Source organism: Syngnathus acus, chromosome 9 (assembly GCF_901709675.1).
Source record: "Syngnathus acus chromosome 9, fSynAcu1.2, whole genome shotgun sequence".
NCBI classification, from domain to species: Eukaryota; Metazoa; Chordata; class Actinopteri; order Syngnathiformes; family Syngnathidae; genus Syngnathus; species Syngnathus acus.
In genome coordinates this window covers 13,403,205-13,414,868 of record NC_051094.1, presented here as the reverse complement: position 1 = coordinate 13,414,868, position 11,664 = coordinate 13,403,205, and the positions used below count along the sequence as shown (strand labels likewise).

General features: G+C 38.0%; 1 protein-coding gene across 15 annotated transcripts in view; it reads right to left on the bottom strand.

Moving 5' to 3' along the window:
• Positions 1–581: 581 nt before the first annotated feature.
• The window catches only part of arvcfb (ARVCF delta catenin family member b), a 136,864-nt gene continuing 125,781 nt past the window's right edge, over positions 582–11,664 (bottom strand). For 14 of the 15 annotated variants that reach the window (XM_037258397.1, XM_037258396.1, XM_037258402.1 and 11 more), the window contains 8 exons: positions 11,443–11,570; positions 9,901–10,051; positions 9,527–9,719; positions 8,702–8,813; positions 8,124–8,211; positions 5,968–6,059; positions 4,996–5,108; positions 582–3,288 (listed from right to left, as the gene is read on the bottom strand). In XM_037258397.1, coding sequence (XP_037114292.1) covers positions 5,007–5,108; positions 5,968–6,059; positions 8,124–8,211; positions 8,702–8,813; positions 9,527–9,719; positions 9,901–10,051; positions 11,443–11,570 — 866 coding nt within the window. In that variant the 3' untranslated portion in view covers positions 582–3,288; positions 4,996–5,006. The remainder of the gene's footprint in view (positions 3,289–4,995; positions 5,109–5,967; positions 6,060–8,123; positions 8,212–8,701; positions 8,814–9,526; positions 9,720–9,900; positions 10,052–11,442; positions 11,571–11,664) is intronic. The other variant, XM_037258403.1, reaches the window with a different exon arrangement.

Below are 11,664 nucleotides of genomic sequence, written 5' to 3'. Positions count from 1 at the left end.
AAAACCTAAACCACCTCCCGGCCATCTTACGTTGCCACTTATTGAATACCTTACTTCAATACATTGATTTTGCTGCAACAATTTCATGTTATTTTCTGCCTCTATTATGGAACTGTGGCATACGTTTGTACTAATAATTCTGGGAGAAGCACTATATGCACATTTCATTGGTAAGTATGCAATTATAGCAATTCTCCTATGTCAGTGCACTCAAAGTTGGGATTTTTCTGCCTCATGTTGTCACAACCATGAAGAATGAAATGAAAGCATAACCCATCTGGGATGGAATCACTGCAAAATGTAAACCTAACCTATGCAAGTCTCGATTAACGAGGCTGCAATAATATACGCTGAATGGTCGATGCAAACAGTGAAGCTCATTCTTTGAGAAGCTTCCAATACTCCCTACAAGGAACCCAGCGTGACACAAACACTGATAACTATTTTCAGCGTAAAAAAATAAAAGTTGTAATTAACTGTAGCAATATAAAATGGCTGCTAATCGTAGACCCTTCATATCTGCATTAAACTTGCTGAAAATAGGCATTATTTAGACAGGCAGAAAACAAAACCAATGCATATTCTTTCCAGGCATGATTTATTGTAAACACACCAAATATATACTCTACAAACCATCATGTTTCAATTATGTTGAACAAGCTTAATAGTATTTGCATGTGGGTATTAGTAAAATGAAAGTAATACATTCTGTCACTGTGGCATCGCTTCTGCTCGCTACTAAAGTATTAGCAACTGAACTTCTCTAGGAAAAAAGATGTAATCATCTTGAATGACTAACTTTTGTAAAAGTTTATTATACAATGTATTACAAGGCAGAAACCCAACGCCAATCTAAACTACTTGGGGGAACACGTGGGAGGGACAATGACACATGTGAGATGAAGGGAGGAATTCAGACAGATTCTCGAGATATGGCAGTTGAAGGGAAAGAAGGTATACAAAACACACATTTGTATCTACCATGGAAAAGATTAAGGCACATGATAGGCATACAACACATTGGCTACTGAGATATACACCAAGATTATTTTGACAAACTTGAATCAGTTCTATCTACACAGGTAGGTTTGATTCATTGTGTGCCTGTGTCCTTTCGTATTTAACAGTACAGTTGTGTGGCTTTTTATTTAATCAATGTGTCACACAACCAGAAAACCAATAAACTAACAAATGTTCAGTACAATTCCTTTGGTTGTGGTGCTGCAGAGGCAGTCAGAGACAGCCCATAATGTTTTTTTTTTTTGTTTTTTTTTTAAGATAATTCAGTACTGTCCAAATGAAAACACAATTCTGGGGGACAAAAAAGGATGCAGGGTAGCATTAGATGGTTTTAACTTCTGGAATTAAGAGTTATACATTTATTTGTAGTTTATTGTATTTTACCACAACACACATCTTTGTAAACATTGTGTAAACGCAAGCTTGTATAAAATCACGTCACAGAGAAAAACGTCAATGCAGGCACATGCCATTCGCTAGGGTGACACGAGTGATACGGAATTTCCGTCTCTAGTATATGCTGACTCTGAGAGACTGATGCTGGAGAACACATTAGCACACACGTTTGTGAGTGGTCTTACCAAGCACGAGGGAAATGGCTAATTGACTTTATGTCACTCTGTTTTTCCAAGTCAAAGTTGTCCACCATGATACTTTGTAAAAAATATATTCTATACGACTCTTTTTATACTTGACTTTATACAGTGTGACCTTTCAGTTTGCCTTGAACGATTTTTGTCCATTCTGCTTTTCTTTTGCCTCATGTCAATGGATTAGTTGAAATCACCACAAAATGGCATTTTAAAAGAATATGAACATCTGTACACTTTTTTTTCATGTATACAGGAACATTTAACTTTAAGAAGCACTAACGAGTGCTTGATTGTAACACGGTAAAAATAAAGGAATAGTAAAAATTATATTTATAACGGATTTTTTTTCTTGACCACTGACCCTCCACCCAAATGCAGAAGTTGTCATAAAACAAATTTTTTTTGCCTTATGAATGATCATTTTTAAAATCCTTTTTACTTACAATATATAAATAAGCAATGGTCTAAGTAACTTGGCACATGTAAATTATGTGGTTGTTACCTCCTTCCAATCCAATGTGTTTTCCAAATAATGTGGTAATAATATACAACTAAGAGATTGGCCTTTTTGTCATTTTTGACCCTAATATCCTGTACACGTTTGTAAAATTTGACCAAAAAAAAAAAAGATTTATATTTTTTAACAGAACAACCATATTGTGTCTTTTTGCCATCTTTCTAAGCAAAATGCCTTATTTCCTTTTATACAAATCAAAGAGCCAGTGAGCAGAAAACCCAAGCGACTGTGTTGTCATGTTATGCTGCCTGCTTTCCAACCACTTGAAGACCGTCTCTGCAGGTGTTGTTCATTTACAGGACATATATTCTGTACATCAAGTAATTTTTGAGATGTTGCTCCATTCGATGCCCACCCGCCATCCATCACTTTCTACTGTCCAGAGCACAACTTTCAGAATCCTCACTTTATAATATAAACCTCTTATACCAAAGCATTCCAGTGCAGTTTTCTTCAAACACAGTGAACCAAATGGACTGTGGTTGGATGACTTTCGAGGTGTCTGTTTGTCCGCTATGCTACAGCTTCTCTTTTTTACCACCCCTACCTTAACCAAAACTAACATCCAGTGACGCAATCAATGAATCAATCAATCGATCGATCAATCAATCAATCAATCAATCAATCAATCAATCAATCAATCAATCAATCAATCAGCCAATCCACACCGCCCATATCAAAAATACCAAACTTACACAACAAATTGAAATAACTCGGACAAAATCGCACAATCTTTTCAAACGGCCAGCTTTAGAACAAAGCCAAAATCAAAGTATTCCTTTTTTCTTTCAACACACATTCATTTCCCCTTCACAGTCCCTTCCTCCCATTCTCAAATCCATTCCTTTGCATTGTCAACCTTGAAAGCCTTGATGTCACCAGGAGATCTCACCAAGCAGCCAACACTGAAGAATTCACATGCTGTCCAGTGGCAATGTAGAAATGTAAAAGTTGTAGGAACAGTCACTCCGTATCTTTATTTTTTACTTTTTAAAGCGAAATCGCTGGCTGCTGCTGGGTAGTCGTTGTCCTGATAATGATTGATTATTACTCTAATCCTCTATCTGTACAAAATTCATCTCCAAACAAGCTCCGTATGAAATGGCAGTGGTGATGTGAGAGATCCTCCTGTAGTCTCACTATGTTGCTCTTTTAAGCCTGGAGTGCATGGACAAAACAAGAAGAAACATATTAGGGGACATACATCAGTGGTGAAGTAAAAATTAACAATAATAGGTTTTATGCCCCCATTTGTCTAAACATGGTGTTCTGATAATTATTGCGTTGGTAGAAAAAATTAGAACAATCCAGCTGTTTTCATACATCTCGGTTGGCTGCCATTCTGACTTTTTACCTTTGACATCAATTTCAGTTGACCGCAGTGGGTGGTAGAATGTCAAAATGGCAGCCCCCTCAGAAGTGTTGGAAACAGGTGGATTTAACTGCTTAAGATTTATTCTGCCAACACAATATGAATCAAACAGGTGGTGGTGGTCAAATATAAATTTTCAGCACTATATAGAGAGCATCATTTAGCTCAAACCTGACAAAACTGACACTAACCAGTGTGTACAAATCCTTCAGAGATATTGTGGGACAAATGGAGGCACTAGAAAAGAAAATATTAACGTTATTAAGTTGATTAGCTCTTGGACTTTAAATGAAGTCAAATAAATAATATTAGCATTGTTGTTTTTTTCTCCATGATTTTTAAAAAAGTGTTTCTTTTTTAAAGATTTTTTTTTTCATACAAAATACCACCATTGCCACAATATATAATTTCTTGTGATGCAGTAGGATGAAGATGAAAAGATGATGATTAGCCATGTAGAGAAACAAATGAAAGTCAGACATGACATTTGGGACATGTGAGTTAGTCAGTAATAAGAATTGGGGACAAATGAAGAAGACAACACTCAAAGTAAAACACAGACTTACACCAGGCTAACAGCAATGTAGAGTAATAAACCACACAGTAACAAAACGGAGACATTGGAACATGAAAATGACAGTCACCACTAATACTAAATGTGCAGAGGCGTGCATGTGTGTGGGTATTTATTGAGTTGCAAATTGTAAATATCGCCTCATGATTTACATGTTGTTACAATTGTGACCATAAATGTACCTTCTCACACCTTGAGCAATGACAAAGTAATTCATAATTCAAAGGAGAGTCATTTATAATGTGTTTCTCAAAATTTATGTGTGCATATCTTTTTTTTAATTGAGGGTGCGCCCCAAGAGCATCCATGTGGAGTGCTGAGAAATGACCCCCCCTTCATCCTTTGCCATCAATTTGAGCAAAGGCTGTCAGGGGAGGCAGCGAGTGGATCTCGATGCGCATTTCAATCAGGCGACAACTGCTGGATTGCAATCACACTCAAAAGCCTGTTGACTTCCGTACAGCTTCTCCAGAGCCGAGAAGTCACATTTGTTTTTGTTAATGCTGCATTGATGCTCCCCGAGGTGCCAAATTAGGTCAGTGACGGACCTGCGTTACTATAAAGGACACACTATCACAGTCACTACGTGAAATGAGATTCAATTCAGGAGCCGTACCACATATTGACGTTGTAGGTACTGCATCATCGTTATGTTTTTTACCCAAATAACAAAGTCCAATTGTCATCCAAATGATAAAACTTTCAATTGATTACAACATATTTCATTGCGTGAAATCAGTGAGTTGTGCGCATACAGTACAACCAGGCGACACGTCGGATGAGGGTGATCAGTGACACAAACTGGTGGGTGGAAACTAAATGGAATCTACGAACAAATGAGGAATGAATAAGGTCTGAGTGCTACAGTCCAACTTAGGGGTGAGGGTGGTTACTTTGTGATTTTCTTTTTCAGACCTACCATGCATGCACTTAGACCCAGGAATCAACAGGCTGTGGATTAACGTCACAAGCGTCCACCAGACTGACTGCAGGCCTATTACTCCTGATATAGTGTTTCCTACTTGTGTCATTCTGTGCAATAGGACGGGTTAAAAGAACACAAAGCAAAATAAAAGAACGTCAATGCATTGGACCAATACAGTCAAGTATACACATGCAGCCAAGTATAGAGAAGCTGGTGTGAATTTCCTGCTGTGAACAAGCTACAAGGGGAAAGAAGACGTACAGTAGCGACATGCAAAAGAAAGGAGGGATTAGTATTAACAAATACAAGTTGCTATCTGGAAAATCTAATGTTGGTTGATAGAAGACTCAATTGAAAAGTAATGCTAGAAGAAAAAATTAGCAATACAACAGTAGGTTACATAACATACTGCTGGGTAATGATATGTTCCCAACACGTGAGAGCTAAATGTTAACGGCCTTAAATCTGTGTATTTGACATTGGCTTTGCTTTCGGTGGCGACAAACGATCATTTTAATAATCGATTAACCTGTTGATTTTTTGTGAAGTTCACTTGAGTCATCTGACAGATACGGCAGTTTGATGGTGCATTTCCAATAAGCTCTGCAATTAACAAACTGACAAGTTGTATGCTTTTATCTGACAGCTCCAACCATAAATTTGCATCACCATCCAATCAGGGAACAATATCCAGAGGCATTACTTTTTTTTTTTTTAATATCGTGCAGCTCTAGCAGACAGACACATAAAGGAACGAGAACGACAAATTCCATCCGCTTTAAAGACTTCATAAGATTAAAATGTTCCCCTGAGAACCACCACAGAAAACTTGGAAAGAAGACAGGGAGAGTAAAAAAAAGAAGGAGGCTGGAAGAGGAGAACACGTGACGATATTTCAATGAGACACTGATACTTTGTCCTCTATGCCCTAATCGCCCCTGGAAAAAAGAAAAGTTCTGCTGGCACCTTTACTGGCTCCCGCTCTGTCAGGTCCACTGAACTATCACCTGTCTTGTACTTGCAGTCTTTGTCCCTCTGGTCAATGGTGGCGTACCCATCTAATGAGGTCAGAGAACGTCAGTTAGTAGTAAACACATAATGTATGTAAATGCCATGGGCAATAATGAATATAAATATTATGAACTGCACGGTCACCACAGCTCTCATACAAATAAATTACCTCCATTTCCATTTCAACCATGTTGCTCTTATTTATTTATTTATTGTTTATTTATTGCTCTTATTTATTCATTGTATGTGCCTTCTTGTTTTTACTTTTTGTATTGTTTACTTGAATGTTTCGTTTGTCCGTGGACCAATATGATATAATATATTTATATATATTATGTAATATGTCTTGGCACCATGGGATAGTAGGAAACGCAATTTCGATCTCTTTGTGTGTCTTGACATGTGAAGAAATTGACAATAAATAATAATAATAATAACCCTCTAGCTGTAGGTGCTTTGAAACTATGGCAAATTTTAATATTATCAGCAGAGCATGTCTGCCATGTTTGAACAACGTAAGCAAAGGAAGGCTTTGCGTACTCACACAAACTTTCCATGCAATTTGAAATGGAATCCCAATGATTCATTTTTCAAGAGATGAAGGCCACTGGGCATTCAATTTGAGCATGATTAATATTTGGCATTGAGGAAACTCTGAATGAGCCACTGAACCCATCAGAAATAACATATAGAGGATTTGGATTATTCCAAGGAAATATTTAAACACTTTGTTACCTTGGCTCCATTCAGCAGATGAGGCACTGCACTTTCAAGTGATTATCATATTGTCCTGATGTGATTATCAGGTGAACAAGGACACACCGTATTTGCATCTTATTTGTACATGATGGAAAATAACATCGGTCACCAATGTTCCCAACCTTTTAAGTCACGCACTGAATTCAAAACTATTACTCTGTACTATAGCTAATCGCTACCTGGATCCAGCTCATCCATAGGTATCATATATACACAACTGTTCAAAAGTTTGGGGTCGCTTAGAAATGTCTTTATTTTTTAAATAAAATTACTATTTTTTTATGAGGATAGCATTAAACTAATCAGGAATACACTCTATACATTGTTCATGTGGTATTTGCTGCAAACGTCTGCTTTTTAATGCAATATCTACATAGAGGCCCATTTCCTGCAACCATCCCTTGAGTGTTCTAATGGTCGATTGTGTTTGCTAATTGTGCCTAATGGATGATTAGAAAAGCCTTGAAAAGCCTTGTGCAATTATGTTAGTTTTCATGGAAAACACTCAAATGTCTGGGTGACCCCAAACTTTTGAACGGAAATGTTCAAGCTTGAGCTACTGAGCCAGAACAATGGTTTTCAAGAAAATAATTCTTGGCTGGTGAATGACAAAAACAGAGGCTATGATTCATATGTGTGGATACGATGTGAAAAAAGAGGGCAGGAAGGATAAACATTCCAAACAAAATTTCAACAATTGCTTTGACTCCTCTGTTAAAAAGATGTTTGCTGTTGGGCCAGTGTCTAGCTTCCTCCTATAAAGTTTATCACTATGCTCATTTTTGTGTTATAGACACAGATATTATTTTCATTAAAGCTGACCTGAATTCATTATTAAGAAACTTAAGGGGGGGGAAAGAAGAAAAAAGAACGTTTGGGTTCAAAATCAATCGAACATCTTTAAAACCACCACTTTATCATACTGTGCTACTCATCAATGAAAATAAGACTTTACTTCAGAGATAAGACATACTGTTGGCCATACGGGATATCCATTTTTTGATTCCTGTTTACATATTGTGTGGCTGTGATACTAACCAGGCTACAACTACTGTGATGATGGTTCCATCAATTTATGGAAGATTAAAATAAGACTGTTTAGATATGTGGCTTTAATTAGAAATTTAGTATCTTAATAGGATTTGTTTACAATAAAATAACATTGAATATTGCCAGATTTATGCTTCCAATTACAAAAGAGGTGATCTTAATCCCTTCAAATTTGTCACAGGGATTATTTTTGGAGTGTGAATCAAATAATGCCAGCTAATTTTACCATGAAGCCTTTTGTGTTTCTCATAGCTTTATTGTGCCAAATGGCTTTTCTAGACATGTTAAAAGTTTTGTCTGACCTTGGTTCTTCTCCATAAGGGGCAGAGTTGTATCATCATAACCCGTTTTGCCATTCTTGGTTGCTTTAGGGGTTGCTGTCATCGTGGGCTGAAAGAGAAGTGTTGTTCCACATTTCATTATTGCTGCTAATTTTATGGGCAAAATAAACACTGTTTTGTTACTTGGTGATATTCCTTGAGGAGTCACAAACTTTTAGACTTTCATGAAGGTCTTGACAGATGTGCTTTATATGTGCTTATTTATTAACTACTAGCTAACTACCAGTTTGACAGCTATATCAAGCATATTCCCTTTAAAAAGATTATGTGACTAGTTTATCATTCTTATTTAGCTACAATAAAAGATAAAGTAACCCAATTATTTGAAACAATATAGTATATGACCGATTGGAGTTATCTCATCGACTGTAAACAATAACCACAATTATAGTCTATCAATAAACTGATAATTCATCGTGTCAACTGAAACGACAAAGACAATTTTGCAGGGGCAGTATTTTCTTATTTTTGGTTTTAAATTCAGCTTCAGAGACGTGTGAATAAGATGTGAAAAACAAAACCACTGACATATGCTGTACCTGAAAATGGCTCTTGTTCCAGCCATCCTTTGTCAAAGCGTTCCTTAATTCCTTATAACTCCACACAGTCTGCAGCACATGAGATGCAGCTTTTGTTTCTCTGGGTGATTGGCTGCGAGGGCAAGGAAAGAAGTGAAAATGAATCACAAAAATATCCCAAAGCGTCAAAGTCCCTCGACTATACCTTCATACGAGTGACAAACGCGTGTGGTAGCAACAATCAAGCTCGTCCCCGCAGTTGCTTCAGAGTCTTTGTTCAGAATTCAAAGCCGTATTTGCTTATATTAACGACTGTACTTGTGAACCACCAGCGTTAATTACACCTAGAAGCGCTCTCACCTAAAAGCAACACAACCTCAGTAGACGTGAAAGGACACATAAGTGGTTGGATTGTGTGTGGATAAACTGTCTCTCTGTCTTTCTTAGCCTGATAAATACTGTGTCAACGGCATTGTAAAGCGTGGTGGAATTTTCTCTTCACATCTAACAACTGCAAAACTGTGACACTACGGATTACTGGATGGATGGATGGATGGATGGATGGATGGATGGATGGATGGATGGATGGATGGATGGATGGATGGACGGACGGAAAGAAAACCTGGCATCCTTGACTGAAAATTGATTTACATTGTATTTTATTTCTTCTTTCAGCCAGGCTCGAGTAGCATTTTTCAACCCATGTTATCAAAGAGGAACAAGAGCAGGGAAGTAATCCACCACACACGAATAGGTTCCATTTTTAGGGAAATGTAATTGATTTAAAATAAATGATCAGGTATTTGATAAAAGATAGTGCAGCTGGATCGGAAATGCAAGTGGCACCTGGTCCGGTTGATAGCGACTAGTTTCTCAATGGCCTGGGCCTGAATGAGAGACCGGGTGTTTTCCGAGCTGTCTGTGACAATTTCGTGGATGGTGTTGAGGATGGCGACCACGGTATCCTCCTCTAAGTTCTTGGCTGGTCGCTGCTGTCCGCTGGGCAAGTTACTGACCAGGTCCCTCATGGCGTAACTTCCTATTAATAAATAATAACAATAAAAAGAACTGAATCAGACATGAATCAGAAATTATCAGGTGAGACAATGAGAGTCGATTTGATGAGCAATAAAATATCTTATAATATTTACCTCAATCGGTGGACACATTAAAAAGCTCATAATGCGTGTGTGTCGACATAACATGGCTTGAGTGTTTACCAATGAGGTCCTTGTTGCGACGATCGATGGAGAGATTGCGCAGGGCGATGGCCACAGCTCGGACTACCTTGTCGGAATCGGAGCGTAACAGCTCTACCAGTATGGGGAGACCTTTCTCTTTACGCACTGTTGCCCGGATGTAGTTGGACCACTGTGGGGGGGGAACAGAGGGCCAGATGTGAGTGCATGTTGACTGTTTACTTTGGAGGGCTCTAGTAGAAAAATTTATACTAGAATTTAAATTTGTCCAAATTCTACCATTACATTATTACCAAAAAATATACATCTGATGTAAAATTAGAAGACTAAGGCTGTTTTTATTCAAGCCTATCATTGAAAAGCAATCTGGTTAGATACATTTGGAGCCACAAGATGGCAGTAGTACCACTTACAGCCGTTAACACCCAGCGACACCAGTATGCAAAGGTAATTGAAGGTTTGAATTTTGAGGAGCAAAGTCAACGGAGGGAGCACAGGCTTAGTCCAGCAGCCAGATATGATAAATGTATAAGCAGCTCTGCTTGCTGCTGAATCTGGCCCGAGGACCTGCTGATCAGGTTCCACAGGGGGAAAAAATGTAGCAAAAGAGAAAAGAATTTGTCCTCAAAATGACCACCTTTACTGGGAATCACTCCAGCTAAAGAACTGAGTGGATAAAATGTGACAGTAAGTGATGGATTAAAATGAACCACTCATGTGATTCTTCCAAAGTAGCCAGGGGTGCCCTGCTGATGACAATGTCATACGACTGAAAGGTCACACTGCCCCGAAGACTGCTGTGGACTAAATACACGTGAGGATTTACACACACAAAAGCAGCCTTTCCTGTTCATAATTCACAGCTGCTTTCAAGCCAGACAGCCTCGCAGTATATCTCCTGCTGCTTTAATTGGAATAAATGTCTGATCCTGGCCACGGATTTTCTCATCTCATCTATCATCAGAGGCAAACATCTAACAGTAATGTGTGCAAAAGTTGCCCAACATAGGGCTGTTAGAATTACACGATTACACTTGCTTTTAACTTAACATGTATAGTTATTATTATATAGTTATCATAGTATAATTAATTTTAGGGGTGTTCTGATCATGGTTTTATGCTGCTGATAGCGATCACATGGATTAGCTGCAGATTTTCACATTTTAGAGCTGCTCACTAACAATGATTTATAATCGATTAATCTGTCAATTATTTTTCGATTAACTGATGAACCCACTTAATAAAACATTCTATCCTAATTTCCACCATCTTTTTTTTTTTTTTAATAAAAAAAGAGGACAATATTTCAAACTGACAGTGCAGAAATGTTAAGTTGGTAATGTGCAGTGATAAGGAAAGGAGGAGGGGACGCTACACGGCAAACTTTAGTTTTTTTTAGGAGTTACAGTGAACCTTTTGCTTTTGGATGTATTCCAAACACTGATTCCTCAACACATTACTCATCAATTTGAAATATAATTTAAAAAAAAAACACTATAGCTGCAAAAAATAAATATGACAAGCTCGGTGTCTGCTCTCCCATTCCCCCACCCTTGCACTCACAGTCCATTGCCCAGCACCAAGGTTCTGCAGAGCGCCAGCAGCAGCCTCCAGGGTGTTGAAGTTTTGGCTCTCGGTCAGCAGAGAAAGATAAAGTCTTACCACTTCTGGTTGATAAAGAAGCTCAAAACCTAGAAGGAAACAGACATACAATTAGGACCCGGAAAAGACAGACCTGACATCAGATATTGCTCAAACACCGCCAGTAATTCTTGGACACAACAT